This window comes from Podarcis liolepis, assembly GCF_965112155.1.
Source record: "Podarcis liolepis genome assembly, chromosome: 4".
NCBI classification, from domain to species: Eukaryota; Metazoa; Chordata; class Lepidosauria; order Squamata; family Lacertidae; genus Podarcis; species Podarcis liolepis.
The window spans coordinates 61,681,617-61,704,730 of NC_139558.1; the positions used below are offsets into that span (position 1 = coordinate 61,681,617).

Genomic DNA, 23,114 nt, shown 5'->3' on the forward strand with positions numbered 1-23,114 from the left:
GGACACATTCCAGCCAGGTAAAAACATTCATGGTGTGAAACAACGCCTGTGAGAGGGAATGCTGAAGGTCAAACAGAGGTTGGGGGGGAGCTTCATTCAGGATCTGAGGGTTCTCACCCCTGGAACACAGAGTTACTCATTCCCCTGACTCCATAATCTTCCCCCCAGGGTACCAGATATTTAGAGGTTCAACCAGGTCACCCATCTGTTTTCCTTTTTCCCCCCAGCTGACACTTAACAATCTGTGGCTGGACCTTGGAAGTCACTCAGAACAACAGCACGCCATTTCCTTATCACTAACAAACCAATTTATTTCTTCATATGTGGGGAATTCCCCAAATATGGCAAAGGACTGTACCTAAGTACAATATATGACTGTACCCTCACAGACTTGTGCACAGTCACATGGTTTGCCACTACTGGGATTCCCAATGCATGCAAGTAGATGCATGATGCCAACCTCTCCCCTCCCCATATGATCAAGTCAGACACCAAATGGGATAGGAATATAGCACTGCCTAAGTGCTTCATAATGATTTATGAATTTAAGCTGAACCATTACAAAGCGATCAATTACAAGTACAAAGCAAATCCTTCTAAGCAACAACAATGGGTTCAGTCCTGCAAAGCAACTATTTATATATATATAAATTCTTGTGATATGACAGCTACCTTCATTTCCAAATAATTCCAGTAAATAAGCTGCAGCCTGGCCTATCTGCAATGTGTAGATTGCACCAAAACCTCACCTGGTCAATTCCATCTATTTGTCACCTGCCATACAGTACATGGAATTTGTTTACAACCAGCTGAGAAAAAGATATATAAACTAGCCCGCATGAGGAAGATGTTGGATTTACAGACAACTGACAAATGAGCTTGGAATGAGAATGTATATGAGAATAGCCTAGAGTGTGCCATTATGCCATGACATGAATATATGACATCTACCCCCAGCTGATGCTGGAGGCAAATGAGCTATGCTGCATCTACCAGAGTAATTTCTCACGCTTGCGGTTTCTCTCTTCATTTTTCTTTCTGAAACAATATATAATAAAATGTACCCCTTGCAGCCTGATCCTAAGACTTGCTGTATCGGCAGATAAAGAGCAGTTCACAGCTAGTAACCTACTTGTTTGCAGTGCCGTGGTGGTCAGCTCAAGTTGGAACCTCTGCCCAAAAGGTGAAAAAGACTGGACCTTTGGGGAAAGGGAGAGACTTCTGAATGATAAACCTCATGTTTTGCGCAGCCAAGTTTCATTCTTTGCCTCTTTGCTTTAAGATCAGGTTGTAAGCTGGAAGAGAGAAGTACCGGTCTTCTCGTATAGGGAAGTATTCTCGCAGAGAGAAGTACCAGTCAAAGTAGAGGTGCGGGGTTAGATGGATCCGTGGCCTAAGTATAAACAGCTTCTTATAAGAGCTTAGGAGGAAAAAAGCAAATTACTGCACCAATGAAACTGTAAACTGTAACATTTCACAGACTTGAGACACAGTTTTCAAAAACATACAGAAGCCAAATGGGCATATGCATATTTTTTGTATTAGATAAATGTTCTTACTAGCACAGACAAGTGAATACAAATATGGCTCATATAATACATTTTAAATATAAGCATAATTTGAGAAAGAACGAACAATAACAACATAATGTTGGTGACTTAACATTTAAATACACAATTGGATGGGGAATCTGGTGTGCCATACTGAATAATTTTAATTTATACTAGTATTTTATAATTTAATAGAGTCTAGTTTTTATTTGTTGTTTTATGTGTTGTCAAAATAATACCTTACCTAATCTTGATTTTGGAGAGGGAATTAAACTCTGGTAGAGGAAGAGAAACTTAAGAATTTATTTATCAAGACTTTATGAATAAAAAATTGTTCAAATTTCTTTCAAGCACAATTTTCAACTGAACCCCCCCCCCCTTTCAGCCTGGGGTGTGTGTGTGTGTGTGTGTGTGTGTGTGTGTGGCATTTTTAGATTTCAAATCTAAAACTTAAACTGCAACTTCTTCTGAGGCCAAAAACAAATCGCTTGAATTGGGAAGAATCCTTAAATCGCATTATGCTTTCTCCTGGAACAATTTATTTCCTTATTTGGTTATACAATTAACTTGAATGAAACTGAGTGTTATGCCTTGAAAACAAAACTAAATTAAACGTTAATGTAGTAATCCATCAATTACAGTGACGCAACTAATGGCTCAAAATAGCTTTGTATGAACATTTCAAGATGGATTAATAATATAATGAATGTTATGCATTCACAATTACAGAAGGAAATAAAGTATTGCCTTAGTTAATCCCTCATTTTCATTGATGGTAAAGTGGTAAGGCAACAAAATGAATATTCATTGCAATTTCTTATAATGTGGGACCTACACAGAGTAAAGCAAACATTTACCATCCCTTACTGCTGAGGAGAATCTGAGTAAATGAACACTTCAGACTAACTTCCATTTTTAGAAGTTATTCACTTTCCCAATAGCATTATGCTTGTCACACAAGTATACAAGTTGTAGATGTGTAACTAACAGCTTGATTCTCAGGCCAATTTAAATACTTTAGCTCCTCTTGACTAGTGCTGAAAATCACATCATCACATTAGTTCTTGATAGGTTAAAAAAAATTAAATTGGTTGGCTTATTTTATGCACACACACATATGCAGGAGAGTTAAAAGCTTAGAAACTGGAGCTGCCTGGAATTACTCTCACCCCCCCCCCTGTCTCATTTTCACATGTCACTGGCATTGCTTAAAAGGCAAAATAAAACATACAGAAGCTCCATTAGTAAAGAAAAAAAAGTTCCTTATTTACACTTACTTGATATTCACAAGGATGGGTTCTGAATCTAAAACCACGGTACATGGCTAGAGCTACTTTCATGGCATACTCTTGCATAAGAGAGGCCAGGAGAAAGGGGCGGCGCTTAGTGGGAAATCACAATGTATATTTCTCTTGTTTGTTTCAACCCTACCTTCTACTGACTAGAGGCACACCCAACAGTATCCAAACAGCACATTGCCACATCACTACAGTGGACCCTGGGGTTACGATACCTTCGGGTAATGTAACTTTTGGGTTGCAAACACGGCAAACCTGGAAGTGTATACGCAGAAGCGCTCTATTGTGCCAGTGTGTGCGCTGAAGCGGCACCTCATGTTACAGACTTTTCAGGGTATGTAAGGACCCCCGGAACGAATTAAGTTCATATCCGGAGGGTCACTGTAACTGCATGTGCATGCATTGTCTCCACATCACTGATAGCGGTTGCTAGGAATGTAATGCACAGATGTGAGGATACTTCATAATTGCATAAAGGTGTTACACCTGCCACTCAGAAGCACGTTCCAACAGCCTGCATGAAATGTTTGTTCCATCCTGTTACTTATTTTGTGCTCTTCTCTTGAGGGTAAGCAGGCATTCCCAGACAAAAGAGGACGGCACTTCTAGTTCAACAAAAGCACACTACGTACCAAGATTCTAGGATGTGTGCTGAAAAAATACAGAGGATTCTCTCTTCCTTTGAGATAAGAAATCAACCTATCCTGTGGCTGAAACAGAATGACTCCTCCTTCAGGGTGGTTTACAGTGCCCCTCAGCAAAATGTCCTCAGATGAATCCTATTCCTAGATGGCTAAATCCTAGAAGGATCAGCAGTTTGATCACCAGAAAAAAGGGTGATCACCAGAAAAAAGGGGTGGGTGGGGGAATCACAATTTAATTTTTCCACAATGCCCACAACAAGCAAAATGGAGAAAATGCCTGACTAGAGCCATAGTCTCATCCTAATTAGAAAGGGTCAGTTACACATGCTCCCTATTCCGTTCCAACTTGGCAGTGGCAGGCCTTAACTATTCCCCTTTGGCTGTGAGAATGTATGGCAGGATTTTGCAGCCTTCAGTTCTTGTTTGGAGAGCCTAGATTGGAAACCTTTCTCAGAAAATCTTATGCCGCATCCAATCGGCCGGCCAAACTGCCAGGGCTTGTCAAAACCCTAGGGCTCTCCAGTGTCAACTCCCTCCCCACCCCTGCTGGCCACTGGTTTCTCATACCTGTACTAGTGATTATAATTTGACTGGTTGTGGAAGGAAAGGATTTATGAGGGATCACTGTCTACTTTTACAGTTCATTTATATGCAGAGGTGGCTAGGAAAAGATACAACACTGGCTGGTGCTAGGGAGGGTTGTTGTTGTTTAGTCGTTTAGTCGTGTCCGACTCTTCGTGACCCCATGGACCAGAGCATGCCGGGCACTCCTGTCTTCCACTGCCTCCCGCAGTTTGGTCAGACTCATGTTTGTAGCTTCGAGAACACTGTCCAACCATCTTGTCCTCTGTCGTCCCCTTCTCCTTGTGCCCTTCATCTTTCCCAACATCAGGGTCTTTTCCAGGGAGTCTTCTCTTCTCATGAGGTGGCCAAAGTATTGGAGCCTCAGCTTCACAATCTTTCCTTCCAGTGAGCACTCAGGGCTAATTTCCTTAAGAATGGATGCGTTTGATCTTCTTGCAGTCCATGGGACTCTCAAGAGTCTCCTCCAGCACCATAATTCAAAAGCATCACTTCTTCGGCGACCAGCTTTCTTTATGGTCCAGCTCTAACTTCCATACATCACTACCGGGAAAACCATGGCTTTAACTATACAGACCTTTGTTCAAGGTGATGTCTCTGCTTTTTAAGATGCTGTCTAGGCTTGCCATCGCCTTTCTCCCAAGGAGCAGGCGTCTTTTAATTTCGTGGCTGCTGTCACCATCTGCAGTGATCATGGAGCCCAAGAAAGTAAAATCTCTCACTGCCTCCATTTCTTCCCCTTCTATTTGCCAGGAGGTGATGGGCCCAGTGGCCATGATCTTCTTTTTTTTGATGTTGAGCTTCAGACCATATTTTGCGCTCTTTTCTTTCACCCTCAATAAAAGGTTCTTTAATTCCTCCTCACTTTCTGCCATCAAAGTTGTGTCATCTGCATATCTGAGGTTGTTGATATTTCTTCCGGCGATCTTAATTCCGGCTTGGGATTCATCCAGCCCAGCCTTTCGCATGATGAATTCTGCATATAAGTTAAATAAGCAGGGAGACAATATACAGCCTTGCCGTACTCCTTTCCCAATTTTGAACCAATCAGTTGTTCCATATCCAGTTCTAACTGTAGCTTCTTGTCCTACATAGAGATTTCTCAGGAGACAGATGAGGTGATCAGGCACTCCCATTTCTTTAAGAACTTGCCATAGTTTGCTGTGGTCAACACAGTCAAAGGCTTTTGCATAGTCAATGAAGCAGAAGTAGATGTCTTTCTGGAACTCTCTAGCTTTCTCCATAATCCAGCGCATGTTTGCAATTTGGTCTCTGGTTCCTCTGCCCCTTCGAAATCCAGCTTGCACTTCTGGGAGTTCTCGGTCCACATACTGCTTAAGCCTGCCTTGTAGAATTTTAAGTATAACCTTGCTAGCATGTGAAATGAGTGCGATTGTGCGGTAGTTGGAGCATTCTTTGGCACTGCCCTTCTTTGGGATTGGGATGTAGACTGATCTTCTCCAATCCTCTGGCCACTGCTGAGTTTTCCAAATTTGCTGGCATATTGAGTGTAGCACCTTAACAGCATCATCGTTTAAAATTTTAAAAAGTTCAGCTGGAATATCATCACTTCCACTGGCCTTGTTATTAGCAGTGCTTTCTAAGGCCCATTTGACTTCACTCTCCAGGATGTCTGGCTCAAGGTCAGCAACCACACTACCTGGGGTATACAAGACATCCATTTCTTTCTGGTATAGTTCTTCTGTGTTTTCTTGCCACCTCTTCTTCATGTCTTCTGCTTCTGTTAGGTCCTTTCCACTTTTGTCTTTTAATATGGAAATCTTTGTACGAAATGTTCCTTTCATATCTCCAATTTTCTTGAACAGATCTCTGGTTTTTCCCATTCTATTGTTTTCCTCTATTTCTTTGCATTGCTCGTTTAAGAAGGCCTTCTTGTCTCTCTTTGCTATTTTTTGGAAATAGGGAGGGTTACTGTACCATAATTATTTATTGTTTATTTATTGTTTATTTATTGTTTAATTATAAGCAATATTTCTGTGCCATCCTATTACTGAACTCATTAGTAAAATAACAATAGCCCGTCTCTTAAGATATGACAAGCAGAATGGACACATGAGCCAGGCATGCCTTTCCTAGCTCAATCCCGCAAGGATGAATCCAACAGCTTACTCTCCACATACCTGAACCACCCAGCTCTACCACGTTGGTTTGATGATGATCAGAGATGCGTTGCTGTACTAGGAACATCACAAGCAGATGCAGCCCACCTGCTGGCCGCATTTAAATCAGAACTCAGCTAGTTTGGAATGCTGCACATGCTCAGTGAAGTCAGCAGCCCCAGCTCCGCCCCTTCTTCCCAGGCTGCTCCACTCTTCCCTACTGCAGAAAGAGAGTCGGTTGCATTTGTAGGCTAGAAGTAGCAGTCTTACCTGTTTCAGGGTAGGTGTTCCTTGTGGAGGACGGGTGTCGTGGGTTGTCTGTTCTGAGGGAATGAAGGGGTTTTGTATCCAACAAATGCTGACCACACTAAAACCTTACAGTCTTATCTGGCTGGTATGCAAATTTGCCATTAATTGTGCAGCTGTTCCATCTCCAGACGAAATAAAAGCAAACCTTTGGGTTTCTTCCGTGAAAAGGGTGAAGTTAGTAACATTTTCTTCTGTCTTTTTGTTAAAAACAAACTGCTGCACCCCAAATTTACCCTGTGCCTGCTTACTGAGAAGAAAGGCCCACTCTGTAAAATGGGAGCTACTCCCAAGTAAATTAGCAATTGGAATACAGCCTCAGTCAGCCTGTTTCCTTGGAAAAGCTTTGCATGTATATATTCTTTTAAGTTACTAGCAGGTCTCTCCTCAACTCCAAAATTCTTCGTCAGTTGCCTGGGCTAGTATCTGCTTGGCAGCATTTTAGCATGTTTTTTCATACACTAGTGAATGAAAACTCAGCCCCCCCCCCCCCCCGGTCATAGGAGTGGAGCAACCCATTCCATGTGCAAACAACCCTTTTGCTCTTTGGGGACTTATTTGAAAGCTTATTTGCTTAACAATAAGCGGGAGTAGCTTATTTTTTGTTATTTCGTAACATCTCTCTCTCCCCCCCCTTGTTGTAGGTCTCTCCCGTGGACGTGGCTAACAAATCTTCCTTTTCTGCTCCTGTGCCAAGTTCTTGGTTTGAGGGGAAAGCAGTCTGAGGCTTTATTCTTTCTGGGAGACACCAGGAGCAGTGGTCTTCGTGGGAGACAGAAGATAACTAAGGTAAGGTAAGGTGGTAGTGCACATATTAGTTGCCCTGCCTAGTACTGCCATAGTTGTTTTAGACCTTTAAAATTTAGCACCTAATCTTTAAAATGCACTAGTTCCATCGTCTGCAACACACTTCTGTATTTTCACCTCACTAATTTGTTATGTGATATCTGGTGCATTAAAGGCCTCTTTCACATAGTATTCCACCATTATTTCACACAGTAGAAGGTGTGATAGTAGAGAGAGTTTCTTAAATGAGTCTGGTGCATATTTGCTCTGCTTCTGTTACCTACTGCTTAAGCCTTTATCTCCAATCCTAATCCTTGTGGTTTACTGATTGTTGCTTTGTAGCTGCAAAATACAGGAACTCAGTAAATGCTCCAAATTACTTTAAAGCATTCCATTTTGGGAACTTCTAAGAGGCCCTAGTTTCTGTAAGGTCAAGAGTCAACTACTTGCCTTTGTCTTTGGGTGCAGTTATCTTTAATAATGTCATTTATTTATTTAATAATAATGTATTAATTTATTACTGTACATACATGGTGCCTATCACTATATTAGGCCTCACAATAAAATTATGAGAGGGATGGCCCAATTTGTAGGCTTACAAGATAGTGCTTCACCATTTAGCCATACCTGTGCTAGATTATGCTATTCTAGTGCTGAGCAGGGGAGGAGGAAAAAAGAGATGGATGAGGGGCAGGAATGGGAACAGGGCAAGGAGAAATTCCACTTTTAGTAGTAGTGTGTAAGTAATAAGAATCAGAGGTGATTAATATGCAGTGTGCCTTTCTTTCAAAGATTAAATACAATTTAGTAACTGCTTGTGGAAATGCAATAGAAGGCTGGAAATTGATTTCAGACAGAACTTGGTGTTCAAATTTTGCTTTGAAATTGGGGCATAGCTTGTACCCCATGTTGAGCTAAGAAAGCCATATTCACCTGGGTTAAATTGGTATGGGAATTTTTTGTCTTTCACTTTAGGTATGTAACTTGACTTACTAGATTGCTAAGCCCTAGAGTACTTAGTGATTGGTTTGGTTTAGTCAGGAATAGCCTTGTTGTCAGGTCTTTTGCTTTCTGCTTCTTGTATGTAGAATTTTGAGTTGCAACTATTAAGGATCTATAGCAAAACTGTATTTTAATTGGTGAAATGTAGAAGGAGATGTAATAGACTTTATGCACAATCTAATGTATGCACAAAAAGTTTGCGTATAGGCTTACCTATGTGAGCAGAGAGCCTTTCTGTAAGACTTCTTGAATGCATGTAGGCTGAAAGAGGACCAGCAAACAGGATTCTGATCTAAAGTAACTGCCAATGTCTTGTCACAGTCCCACTGTTCTATCTTCAGGGGCTGCTAGATTGTTTTTTAATTGCAGCATTGTATCTCCTTATGAGATACCATTTACCATATTGCTCTAATTTATTAAGAAATATCATAGTTGGAGACACTAATTAATGTAGGAGATTTCCAGAGGTTTCAAATGTCTTCTGAATAACACAAGCATTTCCATATTTATTAAAATAAATATGGTTACATCTTCATCATAATTTCCTAAGATAAAACGCCTGTGACTTGCATCCAGAGATGTGCTGGTGTATTGATGATGCTTCTGGTCCACCCCCTAGCAGTTCCCTGAAAAGCCCCTGGGAACCTCCTGAATTGGGTGGGCTGAGGTGGAATGCAGGGGGTAAGGAGGAATCACTGAAAATCAGGTAGAGGCAACTTCCATATGCATTTGCTTGATTTTTTGAAAGGTTTTTCATGCCTGATAACTAACTAACTAACTAACTAACTAACTAACTAACTAACTCTCTCTCTCTATATAACCCAATCCAAGTGAGGAGAGTTAACTTATAAGAGGATAAAAATCAGATGAAATTATTTACACTGATATGAATGCATTCTGACAAAAAGTTAACATGTATTGATCCCTTTAAATGACATGCTAGTATTAAAACACTAAGGTTAAATCTGACACAAGGTCGGGGTACCTTTTCAGCTGCATTCCCTGATGGTCAAGCTTCCAGTAATTGCATGTCAGTGGCGGGCAGTAGGGCCAGAACCAAAGGTGGGTTGAGGACTGGATTTGACTAATCATGGAGAAGACAGAGGTTTCTACACACTATCTTATGCATTTTCCCAGGCAAGCAAAATGCATCATTACATTTCAAAGACACATTCTAGGTAGGCCGAAGCACTTGAGGAGTATGCAGAGGCAAGACTGGAATGGATGTGATGAGTCTCCAAGGCTGGATAAAAGGTGTTGTATTTGGCCTATGGGCTGGAGGTTCCCACCCCAGACAGAAATCAGTGGGATAAGGCCATTTTCATAATAATGTTTAAATGTTCACTGGATTTCAGCCGAGATAGGGAACATCCTTGTTTGTATCATAATCTCTTAAAATGACATAGTATATGCAATCATTGTACATGACATTGTACTAACGAAGGAGGGCACAGCCTTTGACTAAAGGATCCTTATTCTTTCAGTCAGACATAGACAATAGATTTCAGACACATGAAATATCAGAACAAATTCTAAGCACTGCTTAATGAGCAGCAAGTATATAGTACTGCTTGTATCAAACTGTGGTTGTGATCATGCCTCCTGCACTGTACTATACATGAATTTATTTTCAGTAACATACATAAAAGAGGCCAGTCATTCCATCCATATTGTATTTATTTTACAAAGATTGTAATTCGGCAACCATCAGGTTAAAAAATATCCATGGAATATCATTGCTGGTCAAGGCTTTCCAAACCACTGAAAAATGGTTGCAAACCACTGAAATACTATTGTCCAGCAGTGATAGGAAGGTGGTACAATAGGTATGTTTGCTGTTTAGATGGCAAGATAGATAATCTACTATCGCCTTTTCTGGAATTGTGCTTAGCATAGTGGGCAGTTTTAATTGAACATCAGGCTTAATTATATTAAGTTTAACCTTTCCATTACGATTAGCAGCTTTATTACTACTTACATTAGGTAGTTTGCATGCATAGTAATGTACAAAAGAAGCTGTAAAAAGTTAAAAATAAAAATGGATAATTGCAATGGATTAGCTAATGGTGCGGTCTGGTAGAGTTTTATGACACTGATAAAGTGATTATGGAAACACAAGAAATAAAAGGAAAGTTACATTTATTAAGCATTCCAGTGTTTGCCTCTAAGATATAATAATAAAGAAGCAGTTTTGTTAGGATTCTTAATATAACAATTTACATTTTTATGTCTCCGGTCTGACCAGTTTTGCAAGTTTAGGAGCTTTGGAACACAGGAAGCTGTCTTCTACTGAGTCAGATCAGTTCAGTTTGGTGCACACCAGAAGTGGGGAACTTGTGGGACACTAGATGTTTTGGACTGCAACCCATTTGCCCCAGCCAGCAGGGTCAGTGGTTAGAGAAATGGGAATTGTTGTTGAACAACAGGTTCCCCATCCTTGGTCTTCACTGATTGAAAGTATGGAGTGCTGCACCCAAACAGTAAGCTTTCCCGGCCCTTCCTGACATGCTGCAGATTGAACCTGGTACATTCTGCATGTAAAACTCTACTGCTGAACTCTGGCCCATTCCCAAGCTCTTCCAAGCTCCCCCCCCCCCCCCGCGAGAATTAAAAAAAAATCCCTCATCCAATGAAAGCTATCTGTGTGGTAGGCATATAAAACATTGCTGTACTCTTAACAGAAAACTCTATCTGGTGCAAAAGACACACAGAGAAAGAAAGAGAAGCCAATAGGCTCATGTTCCGTAGACATCACCATTGGCCTGACAAATGCTTCTTATTTTGTGTTATTATTTTTAATTGTAAAGCACCTTGAATGCATTGGCAGAAAGGTGTTATATAAATTTAGCTCGTTATAAAGGATAATAACTGGCATTAGTCATACTCTTTCTGAGTAAACATATTGAAATCAATATGTCTGTGACCTGCAGTTATAGGACAGCATATGGATTTAATAAGTAATATAATAATACTCCAATTATGACTTAGTTGAATATAACCCAGAATAAATGAATTCATTCGTTAACAGAGCACTAATACTCATTCCCATAATGTGTGTGGCTATTTTGGGTACTTCTAGGATAGTGCTCATGACAGCACTAGTACCAAATAAACTACTTAAGTTAGTCACATCTAGAGGAGACATCTCGAGCTATACACTTGTGTGTCAACCTGTTTAAAGATTTTTGGCCATGCCAATATAAATGCTGCCTTCTGCTGTGCTTGTCTTGGTTCTTCTAACTGGAATAGAAGCAGCAGCTATAAATATTGCATATGCTGATAATGATTGACAAGCTGATATGTTTTTATAGGCAGTGACACAGTTTTGGAGATAAGAAGATTCAGAGATTTGGGCAGCAACATTTGAGAGCTCAGCAGAGAAAGGATTAAAGGTTTAACTTTAAACATAAGCTCGAGAATAAGGCTTTGTGTGAATAATTTTATTAGAGACTATTCAGAAAAATTATATTTTAGGTAAGACTCGTGCTTTGCATTGTAGTTGGCTTTTCACCTTTGCTTTTTAAACATTGGCAGTATTTCCTCAATAAGTAGGTAAATCTTGCTACTTTGCTGGCCGTAATTGCCAACACAGTGTAGAATTGCACTCAAAACCTGGGTATTGAATTGTTGAGACCAGTGTCCCCAGACATGGAAGTAAGCCACCTGTGACAGACACCCTCACTGAAGATGGGTGGTGAGTAACGTGATCCATAGTTTGGGTGTTTTGCCAGTGAAACTTCTCCTGCATTACACAGTAGCGACCTATAATTAACTGTTTGTGGTAGCATTTAAGATTTCACAGCAGCAAGGTGTTGTACTTATGTGAAGTCTCCTTGGTGTCTACTCACTCTCCACCTAGAAGTTTAAGGAGGCACTCTGGAACAATCTGTATGTATATATAATTACACACTGTGAGGGTTTCAACACATGGTGGTATCACAAGTGAGGCACAAAAGTTAATTAACACAATCAATTTGCAGAGAAACTTTTAAGCAGCATTCTTTATCATGCCAAGTCTTTGCCTTCAAGAATTTAACTTCCCCTCAGGGAATCAAAATGGTTTTCACCACACAGATAGTTCAACCCTGTCTGATCGTTAAACTGCCAGCATCTAACTTAAATTGCCCCTCTCTCTCCTAATTAGCGGATGGTCTCAGCAGCTCTAACTGGTTTGCCGGGTCACAAGGAGGAAGACCCATGGCCTGTCTGTCACACACATTTCTGATGAAAAGAGGTCTCCGTCCCCCAAGTCACGATGATGAAACTGTGAATTCCTTAAGCCTAATCCAGTAGGCCAACATTTAGAGAAGCTCCTCAAGCAGTGGAGCTATATCACTGGGCTACACAAAAAGTGAAGCAATTGCTTGAGTGAACAAGAGCGAAGCTGGCTTCCTTCTATGTACCCTGTATATAAGCCCTCCTCCCAAGTCCTAATCTATGCATGGAATGCTCTACTCTCCCTAGGAGTTTTAATGGAAAAGTTAAGTGGGTAGATTATTCCGTAGAATTCAAGAGACTGATTTTAATCCTGTCTAATGCTGGGTCTATGCGCACAGAAACACAATGGCAAATACTGAAGACAGGCATGTCACTTTTATTTAGTTAATGACATGTCAGCACAGCAGTTAAGTTTTTCCCCCAGACGTGCTGTAGCATATAGCCAAAAGCAAGGAAAGCACTCTTAGAAGAGACAGGTACCTTTTAGCTAGGAAAGCAGACACCATGCTAATGACAGGAAGTCAGGAGTGGAGATTGTTCATTGCACACATCCAGTAGTTTCATAAATGGAGCAGGAATAACTATGGGCAGAAGCCCAGCATGCTGAGACTTCAGGAGTTGTGTACAACATGATCCCTGAAACAGATGTCATGCAGACCAGTTACTGCAGAACACTTGCATGATATTAAAGATTAATTACTTAATTTGATAAACTGCTGCTCAGACAGAGCACTCATAAAAACCACAGTACCAAGCTCTAGGCATTGTTGCACCAACACATTTTTTCTACCCCTGATGTGATGTAGCTGCAAGACAGTGTATCATTACAGGGACAGAGGCAGTCTGCCCTCGCAACTGCCCCTTACGCAGCATCCTAGTCCTGTTAGGGCACACCTTGGTATATGACATCAATGCAGCCCTCCGATTCCTTACAGCTGTAGTAACAGGTTAGTCTGGGAAGCAGAAAAGATTTGGACACTGCTTCAGTTTCAAGACCTTGCAGGCTGCTCTGATTGCAGCAACACAAGTAGCTATTTACACTACTTCAGCTAAAACAAGCCTCTGCCACAAATTGTGACATTGTGGTGACAACTGAATATGACTCTTAACAGTCACATAGCCAGCAATCACATGTCATATTTGTTTACACTGAAACATCATATAAGACTTTGGGCTAAAGATGAAAATGTGTCATACTGCTTCTGAAGAGGGTATTTCTAAAAGTGAAATAGGTCAGTGTAGGAAAATATCAGAATCTGTTGCAGCTTCCATTACAATCTTGCCTTAAGGTTTTCTTGACCCTGGATATTGTTATGGATGAAATGCTTAATGCTAGAAGAAATTGGACCAGACTATGACAACAGTCTCCTATACAAGGGCAAAGATAAGTAGCAGATGCCTATACATAGATACCAGACACTTGCACTTGTAATTTCTTCACAATAGTGAGAAATTATGTTCCATAACTGCTAGTTTAAACCATATATCTTTTAGGAAACCATTGGAAGGAAATGCACAGGTTTTCACTGAAGGAATTGAAAAGACTTGTAAGGCATTTTTTTGCTTAACAACAAAACTATTTCCTTCTCTGATCTTCATGGAATATGTGGATCAATCTGCTATGTCTATCAATCTGAGATATCTAAGGGAAAGAATCCTCTACATGGCTTTGTTGTGAATTTCTGTTTTAAAGATTCAGACATTAAATCTACTGAGAATGAATTCACCACAAATGGTTGCATTTTCTCATTGATTTGCCAATATTGACTTCTGTAGAACTACAAGATTATGTTTTTATCTCCAGAAACCTTTAGTCATTACTTTACTTTACTTTAATTCAGATCAAACTGTTCAAAGCAGAAACATAGCCCAATGGAATAATCTGCAGCCCAAACAAGTAAGTTACAAGCTTCTCCAAAGGCACCTTGATTTAATTTGCCTAATTGTACATATTAGGCCAGACCACTGAAATAATTGGCTCAAGTACACCTTGAGTTCTATCAATTTGTTACACAACTCTTGTTTACCAATAAATGTTATTTTCGTAAGGATCAGCAGTTGTTTGAACAATAAGAGGCACAGCCCTCAAGTCACATATTAAGAAATCTGTCTTCAGAGTTCTAGTTACTTTTTATGGTAATACATCAGAATAAATAATTTAATAAGTAAAAAGGTAAAGGACCCCTGGACCATTAAGTCCAGTCAAAGGCAACTATGGATGTGGTGCTCCGCTCACTTTCAGGCTGAGGGAGCTGACGTTTGTCCACAGACAGCTTTCCAGGTCATGTGGCAAGCATGACTAAACCACTTCTGGTGCATCGGGGCATTGTGACAAGTGCCAGAGTGCACAGAATGGGCATTTACCTTATTGTCACAGCAGGTATGCTTTCGAACTGCTAGGTTAGCAGAAGATGGGACAGAGCAATGGGAGCACATCCCATCTGTGAGCCAGCAAAGCAGTAAGTGGCCAGACAGGACACCAGGTGTTGGGATGAAATCATGCCAAATCTTTATTGACTGCAGCAGGCAGAGTAGGTGTTCGCATGGCAGTAGGGCCAGGGTCAGTTCATCATCCTACTCATCCCCTGCTGACAGAATGGGATCCATTGGGGTTGGACCTTAACAAACCCGTTCCGTGGGAGTTGCCCATTGTTGAATGCTGCAGTGGAGCAAGCGAAACTGGCAAGGTCTCACTGAGTGACTGGGGTGAAGATTCCAGCCAGGCAGAGAGCCCAGCCCAAATTTGGGGCAAGCCATGGTCAGCTTTTCTTATGGGGGTCCTCCTTCACTATGTTGATCCTGCCCAATGCCATTTCTGACTGTAACACAAAGTTATCCTGTCCAGCAAAAGGTAGCCATAAATTTCACTGGGGGAAGGGTGAAAAAAAAAACACACCAAAGACCTGTTGGGTTGAAAGAAGAAACTCTGTTCCTGTCAGCCAGTGACCCAGGTTACTCATTGGAGGCTCTCACCTGAGGGTGGGTGGGTGAGAAGCTTGTGGGACAAAGTGGCCCCAAACTCTCAAGGGGGGGGGATCCTTACAAAGGATTCTCCTCCCCCTCTCCTTTGGCCCCACAGGAACCAATGTGTGGGTGGCGAATTTTCTCCACATGAATTGTTCTCATAACAAGGCTTATTACAATAACTATCCCAAGAAGGACCATATAGCAGCTGCCTTTCATGCAGAAGGTCCCAGGCTAAATCCTTGGTATATCTAGGTAGGATTGGCAATGAAAAATCATAAGCAAGTCAAATATATACTGTATAATAATTCAATGTGCCAATGAGATTGGAGCAGATGACTCGCACAACTTCCTCCATCAGCACTAAAAATCGTTTCAAATGTTTCTGGTAGTATAGCTCAGCATTGCTGGGAACTATAATACCACTAATATTATAGCTGCTTGTTTGAAACTCTAGTCATACCATGTTATTCTGCACATGGAAAGCTAATACCTTGGAGGAAAGGGTAGGCAAAATTAGATACCTGGTTGTGTGGTAGTTTTCTACACACAGGGAACTTTCGAAATTGAGGTATATTCAGACATTGTAGGAGTTGTGTGATTTGATTCTTGGCAGGACATAGTATAACTTGAGAAGTTACCAAGGAGAAGGATAGCATGTAAGTTATGGTCACAAAAATGAATACTGACCAAGATACAGGAAAATGCATTCCAGAAAGATTCCCCGCCCCTGAGGAATTTAGTCTTACTACTGAATTACAGTGTGATGCAGGAAGCTAGTGTTAACACTTCTGAGAAAACCTTAAAACCCCATTTAAAGTTTACTGGCCTTAGTATCTGCCTCCCCCCGCCCCATTACTGGAATGGGTTACTTCTGGGTTTCGCCGCTCACGCATGCGCAGAAACACCAAATGATGTCTCGCTCATGTGCAGAAGTGCCAAATTGAGACACGCATGTGCGCAGGCACGGCGCGGGTTGCGAACGATGTGGGTTGCGAACGTGCCTCCCGCATGGATCACGTTCGCAACCCGAGGTATGACTCTGTGTGTGTGTGTGTGTGTGTGTGTGTGTCTGTCTGTCTGTCTGTCTGTCTGTCTATCTATAATCTCATTGGTCCTTATTGCCTAGAAATGGAAAGTAGTGCTGATGGGTTCATATTTATTCAGATTATATAAATGACATTGTTGTTTTTCTTACTGTAAAATTTGTGTTGTCCACATATCTGTGTCATTCACCGCTATTGTTTTTCATGCTGGTATTGGTACTGACCCTGCAGCTCATTGCTATCACATGTTGCAGTACTTGGCTCTGCATGGGTTGAAAATATTCCCAGCATCAACAGGAGACACAGCCCAAGGCTAGACTTGGACGTGTTATCATAATGGCGTCTTCTGCTGTAACACAGTTAGGAGAGCTATCTGAAGGGACTGCTGTTAACTGTTTGGTAATCGCTAACATGCTGAAGCAATCCTCACACTAAATAGATGCTTTGTAGGCTTCTGGGTGGGGGTGAAATTAAATACTTCATTGGCTGAGGATTCAGTTGCAGTGTTGCCTACACAGCTTTAGCTGACATGATTATACTTTTCACTAACATGCTGAGATGGGGAATGAAGAAGTTAGTTAGACATTGTACCAGAGTTCATAATGTTGCCAAAGGACATTATTTATTATTGGGTGAAATCACTAGAGAATAGTCTGTTATCATAATATGGTCTCATCCTTTGATGCCATGTTATTGTATCATAATGAAAACTGTTTACCATTAGTTAATGGAATGTGCTTTTTGAATTGAATTAGAATTGAGAGTTCAGTCACTTTGACTTCATATGCTTTCAGCAGGCTCTTTGTATGATGACTTTAAACAATTGCATTTTTCCCCTTCAGCAACAACAGACGGTGAATAGTCTGGTAAATAAGACAGAATACAGCTGGTTTCATTAGCAAGTGTCAAGATCAGTATCTATTTTTCTTTCTTTTGTTATGCAGCTATATTTTACTTGTGATGGGGAAAAATTGCTTCTGGGAGAGACATTACCATAAAGGAACTCAACAATTAATAGCCATTATATATCTCTGTATGCAATTCAACATTAAAATTGTTCCAGCTGCCAAGATACAAACCTAAATGACTCTTATATTTTCAAGGGTATGTAAACTATAATGCACAAATCTAGGTTCATAATCGGGGGGGGGGGGGAGAGGGAAATTTGAAAGATACAGGTTCTCCTGAATGGATACAGGTGGAGTTTTTATTTACCCCTATTTTGGGTACAGTATAAGAGTTTTCCTCATATGCAATTCCTTTCAGAAGAGAGGTGTTCTCGTTCTCTCTCTGTGTAGCATCCTGGAAAAGGATGTTCTCCACTACCAATCAGAGAGCAACCCTGGGTGTAAAATATGCTGCATGGTAAGACTTGGAGACACCTCGAGAGAATGGCATATAGCCATGTAATGCTTCAAAAGCCAGTGATAGCAAATCTCAATACAGAAAGATTGTTTAAACCACAAAGTGGTGGTAGGAGACATCAGACTAGAACATTGGCCCTGATAGGCATTCTACTTATCTCCTAGTGAACCATGAGAATATGGTAAGAAAAACAATTTTTGATTTGTATCTAAAATTCATTGAAGGGTTTATTTTCGTAATTGCTTTGCCCTTACTGTCAAACCTGAACTTTGCTACCATTTTGAGCCACGGTGGACACCTCCCACTGCAATGCATGTTTATAGTTGAATCTTCACATATCCTTTACTATAGTACAGTGGTACCTTGGGTTAAGAACTTAATTCGTTCTGGAGGTCCGTTCTTAACCTGAAACTGTTCTTAACCTGAGGTACCACTTTAGCTAATGGGGCCTCCCGCTGCCGCTGTGCTGCCGCCACGCAATTTCTGTTCTCATCCTGAAGCAAAGTTCTTAACCCGAGATACTGTTTCTGGGTTAGTGGAGTCTGTAACCTGAAGCGTCTGTAACTTGAAGCATATGTAACCTGAGGTACCACTGTAAAAAGAAATGGAAATGTATTTTAAGGGTTCGTCTGGGGTACCTATGGGCATACATGTGCCTCTAAGGCCTTTCCTGGTGCCCTTGGGAGTACCTGAGCCCACTGAAACAAAAAGTGGACTTATGGAGCTCTTCCCCTGCTCCCTGATTGGACACCCTGTGTTCCATTCTCAGTTCTAGCCATTTACCTACCTAACTGCCTGCTGCACCTGTGACCTATGTACCTTTTAACCCAACTAACGTATCACAGCATTTGGCAAAAACTGTGTTGAGATTTTGAGTACTGTCTCTACCTGTGGTGGCTGGGGCATAATGCAGATTCTTGTTATTGCACCTTGGTTGGTTTTCTTGCAGGCCATCTGAAGTAACAGAATCATAGAAGTCCAACCTCTTGTAAAGCAGGAATATGCAGCTGTCCCTTACTGAGATTGAACCTGCACCATGCTCTAGCCAACTGAACTATAAGACACACTTAAGAACACTGTTAGGAGAATATAACATGAAACAAGTATCTCCTAGGAAAGGGGTCCCCAATCTTTTGGGGCCTATGGAACATGTGGAATTCTAAGTTGGTGAACAAAACATGCTTAACTTTGGGAAATTTAGCAAGGCCGTATAGGAACACTTGGCTGAACCACTTTGCCCTTCACCTTGTTTGAGCACCTAGCGCTATATTTTCTTGGAGTTATATAGTTTTCTAACCCATCTGATCATATTTTTGTGTCTTCAGTCTTGAACAGACATCTATTGTTCCTTTTTCTGGCCACATGCTTCAATTCTCATTTATTTTCCTTCATGTATTGAAGGAACCTGCAACATCAATTTGAATAGGGCAGGGAGTTCTAGCTGAAATGTATTAACTTTTGTTATTTTGACATCCAGGCAGTTTCCACCCCCCAGCTTACAGCAGAGAAATTGAAGGGTGGGTAAAGGAAAGTCAACAAGATGAATAGCGCAGAAGGAAATCCATGCCGAAATTGTATTAGAATTAGATAGCTAAAGCAATGTAACTAGGCTGATGAAGATAATATGCCCAGTTCTGTGTGATAGATATGCAATTTGCTAAGTCAGAATGTAAATATCTTGCCTAGATAGAAAAGTTTTGCTTGAGTAAACCACAGATTTAATATGGCGTAACTGAGGCTCAAATGTGGAGCTCAGCTTTTGAGGAAGTATTTTGAATGGGCTAGCTGCCTGTTGTCTGTCTGCTTAGGGCTAACTTCACTTCAGAGGTGACTGCCTTTTGTTCTCTTCCCTTGGAGAAGGGGTACATCGAAAACAGGGGTCAAAGAAGGCATTGACCTATGTTTGGACTGCTGAAACCATGCCATTATTTCATGTCTGTTGCTTCACAGACCAGTTTTGACCATGTCCCAGTTACTGCCTGAAGTCTAGTCCTTCTGCAGTCCTTGCCTGGGGTGTGTGGTTTGTGTGTTGTTGGCCCTGGCAGGATTAAGTCCAGGCATTGGCACCAACTCCAGCAGTGGCAGGAGCAAAGGGAGCACAGCTCAGGGTGAGGCCCCCTGGCCTGACAGAGGGAGGCAGGTGAGTGATCAGGTGCCTTACCTGTGCTCTCACACAGTGGCGGAGAAGGAGGCTGGAATGGCTTAGCACAGTCATTTTTTCTGGGCCCCTTAGGGTTGGAGCCTATGAGTCCAGGACTCCTGTGTCCTGGAATGCTGCTCCCTCCCCCTCCCCAGGCTTACAGGAAAAGCCTGGAGATCATACACCACACTTCTTGCAATCAGTAAATGCTGTTGCTTTAAAATCAGTAATACACAGGACCTTCAGAGCATATACTTCTGGCTTAAGGAAGATCTGAAGTCAGGGAAGCTGTTTGTAATGAAAGCCACCATCTCAAGTAAAGGATGACATGGCATAAATAACTTGTCTGAAAGCCACTTTTCAATGGGGTTGCTTTCACAAGAAAACACGATCACATAAAAACTAAAAGTAAAAAGTGATTCACTGAAAAACTGGTCTTGGAATTCAGTCTTCAAACATGCTCAGTGCAAACTATAGTAAACGTACCTTCCGTCCACATCACTGAATAGAATTATTCCGTAAATTGTAAATTGTCTCAAAAAAATAAAATAATATATATAATATAATCTGCTGCTGTTCTTTTCAGAGTGCTGTTTTTTACCTATAAAACTCGTATTAACAGATTCTCTAGGAATAACATGTAATAATGTGTTCCTGTAATTTATCTTGTCATTCCGGAAGAGATGTCTTCCAGCTCTAGATGTAGTGTTATGGTTCTAAAGTGCAATAGTAGCTTCACAAAAGCCACTCATCACTGCAGCCATGAAACTTATTTAGCTAAAATAATAAATCATCAGATCAATTTTAAGGTCTCCTGTAACACTGAATTAGAACCTCCACTAGTCTTTCTTTCTGCCAATCACAGGAGGAAAGGATTGCCTGAAAGCAGAACTGATTCAAGCACAGCATGGAAGCTGCAAAATCCATCTAAAGGCACTTAGCAATGTTAATATTGTTCCCGAAATGACATTTAAGCTGTGCATGCCATGTGACATGCAAAAGTAGAACATTTTCAAGTTTTAGAGTGTGACAAAGGGGCAAACTACAATCCACACAGAAATGTGTGTGACGAAGCTTGAATGGCTTATTTAGTAAATAACAAAAATCTTCAGAAGAAGTGGCAAAGCATTACTTAACCTTTCTCTTTGTGTATTTTCTCTCACACAACAAGGCTTAAGTTCCATGGGTATCTGCAGGGAGAAATACAGCTTGTGGGGGCGGGGGGCAACTTAGAGTGGAAAAAACATGTAGCAAAATATAAGTACACAATGTCATCTGTCAGTGCAAAAATGCTTTCCTTCTTGTGTTCCTCCCATTCAGCAACATATGCACCTTCCATCCACATGAATAGGATAGCAACACACTCCATAATGACTAAGTGGATCCGGGGTTTGGTCAATGCATACTTACTCTGGACCCATTGACAACTACCCCACAGTCACAAATACTCCCTTTCTAGGGAAGGTGATTGAGAGGGTTGTGGTGCAACAATGACAAGTATTATTTGATGAAGATTATCTTGACCCATATCAATCTGGGTTCAGATTGAATTAGCTGAATTAGCCTTGGTCGCCCTGATGGATGACCTTTATTGACAGGACGGTGGTAGTGTGACTCGTATTCTTACTTGATGTCTCAGCAGCTTTTGAAACAATTGACCAGAGTTTGTTTCAGAAGGATAGTATTGAGTGGTCATCTTTTGCCCTCCTAGAGGTTGTGCTGTGGTGTGCCACAGGGTCCCATCTTGTCTCCAATGCTGTTTGATATCTACATCTAAACTTTGGGAGAGGTCATTAGGAGATCTGGAGTGAAGTGTAATCAGTAGTACTTCTCTGAATCAAGGAAGACTGTACAAGCCCTGGACTGGTCTGTGAATTTGGTGGTGGGCTTGATAAAAAGACTCTGAATTGTGGCAAGATGGATGCATTATGGGTAGGTGGTTCCTGAATGTATATTTGCTCAATTACCAGCTTTGATGGGTTCATACTTCCACTGAAAGAGTGGGTTCATAGTCTGGGGGTGCTCTTGGATCCATCTTTGACATTAGAGGCCCAGGTGAGCTCAGAGGCTAGGAGTGTTTTCTACCAGATTCAGCTGGTAAGACAGCTATGGCCATTTTTGGACCGGAATAGCCTGACCATTGTTGTCAGTGCTCTGGTCACCTCCAGGTTTGTTTATTACCATGTACAGTCATATCTCGGGTTGAATGTGCTTCGGGATGAGCGCGTTCGAGTTGCACTCTGCGGCAACCTGGAAGTAACGGAGCGCGTTACTTCCGAGTTTTGCCACTTGTGCATGCGCAGAAGCAGCGAAAAGCGGCGCGCGCATGCGCAGATGTGCCGTCGCTGGTTACGTTTGCTTTTAGATGTGAACGGGGCTCCAGAACGGATCCTGTTCGCATCTAGAGGTACCACTGTACTCTTGTGTAGGACTGCTTTTGAGGTTGGTTTGGAAGCTGCATTTGCTGCAAAATGCAGCAGCTCAGTTTTCACTCCGATATCACTAACATGTTATCTTGCTGTTGAAAGAGTTGCACCGGCTGCTGGTTAGCTATGAGCTGGTTTCAATATGCTGGTTTTGGTGTATAAAGCTTGGGACCAGGATATGTGAAAGATCATCTCACCCCTTATATACCTGATAGTTGACTGTGCTCTGCAGATGAGGGTCTCCTGCATATGCAATCTTATTAGGAGGTCCATTCTGCACCATGTTGGAATCAGGCCTTTAGTGTTGTGGCGCCTACCCTGCAGGGCTGGGTGATATATCAATATATCGTCCAACACTAGTTTGAAGTTCACGTCGTGATAATTCTTTCTTAAGTTCTTCCAAATGTTAGTTGGAATCTCCTTTGCCCTCAATGTAGTCAATAAATGTAACCATGCAATTTGCCCTATGTATATGCATGAATGTATTCAGAAGCATTCAATATTTTTGATCAATGTCCGGTATAAACAGTAATGAGATACGGACATGCTTTTCCCTGATAGATTTCTTCTGTTAATACTTGTTTTAATTTTGTAAAATGTACATTTTGTATAACATCCCAGTATACCTGACAAGAGATTGTTTGCTAGCTAGTCTTAATTGTGTCAT

The 23,114-nt window shown here is 41.2% G+C and overlaps 2 protein-coding genes across 12 annotated transcripts in view; one reads left to right on the forward strand and one right to left on the reverse strand.

Moving 5' to 3' along the window:
- The window catches only part of LOC310704790 (uncharacterized protein), a 251,058-nt gene extending 234,284 nt beyond the window's left edge, over positions 1-16,774 (reverse strand). For 4 of the 8 annotated variants that reach the window (XR_014524995.1, XR_014524998.1, XR_014524999.1 and 1 more), the window contains exon 1: positions 6,216-6,306. Coding sequence is in view for 2 of the 8 variants with exons in the window: in XM_083498786.1 (XP_083354912.1) it covers positions 16,669-16,702 (34 nt within the window). In the remaining 6 variants the exon portion in view is untranslated. Of the gene's footprint in view, positions 1-6,215; positions 6,307-16,668 lie in introns of those variants that run through there. The other 4 variants (XR_014524996.1, XR_014524997.1, XM_083498786.1 and 1 more) reach the window with 1 other exon arrangement.
- LOC310704788 (uncharacterized protein) overlaps positions 6,379-23,114 on the forward strand; it is a 138,434-nt gene continuing 121,698 nt past the window's right edge. For 3 of the 4 annotated variants that reach the window (XR_014524984.1, XR_014524985.1, XR_014524986.1), the window contains exons 1-2: positions 6,379-6,474; positions 7,145-7,289. Coding sequence is in view for 1 of the 4 variants with exons in the window: in XM_083498780.1 (XP_083354906.1) it covers positions 6,526-6,677; positions 7,145-7,289 (297 nt within the window). In the remaining 3 variants the exon portion in view is untranslated. The other variant, XM_083498780.1, reaches the window with a different exon arrangement.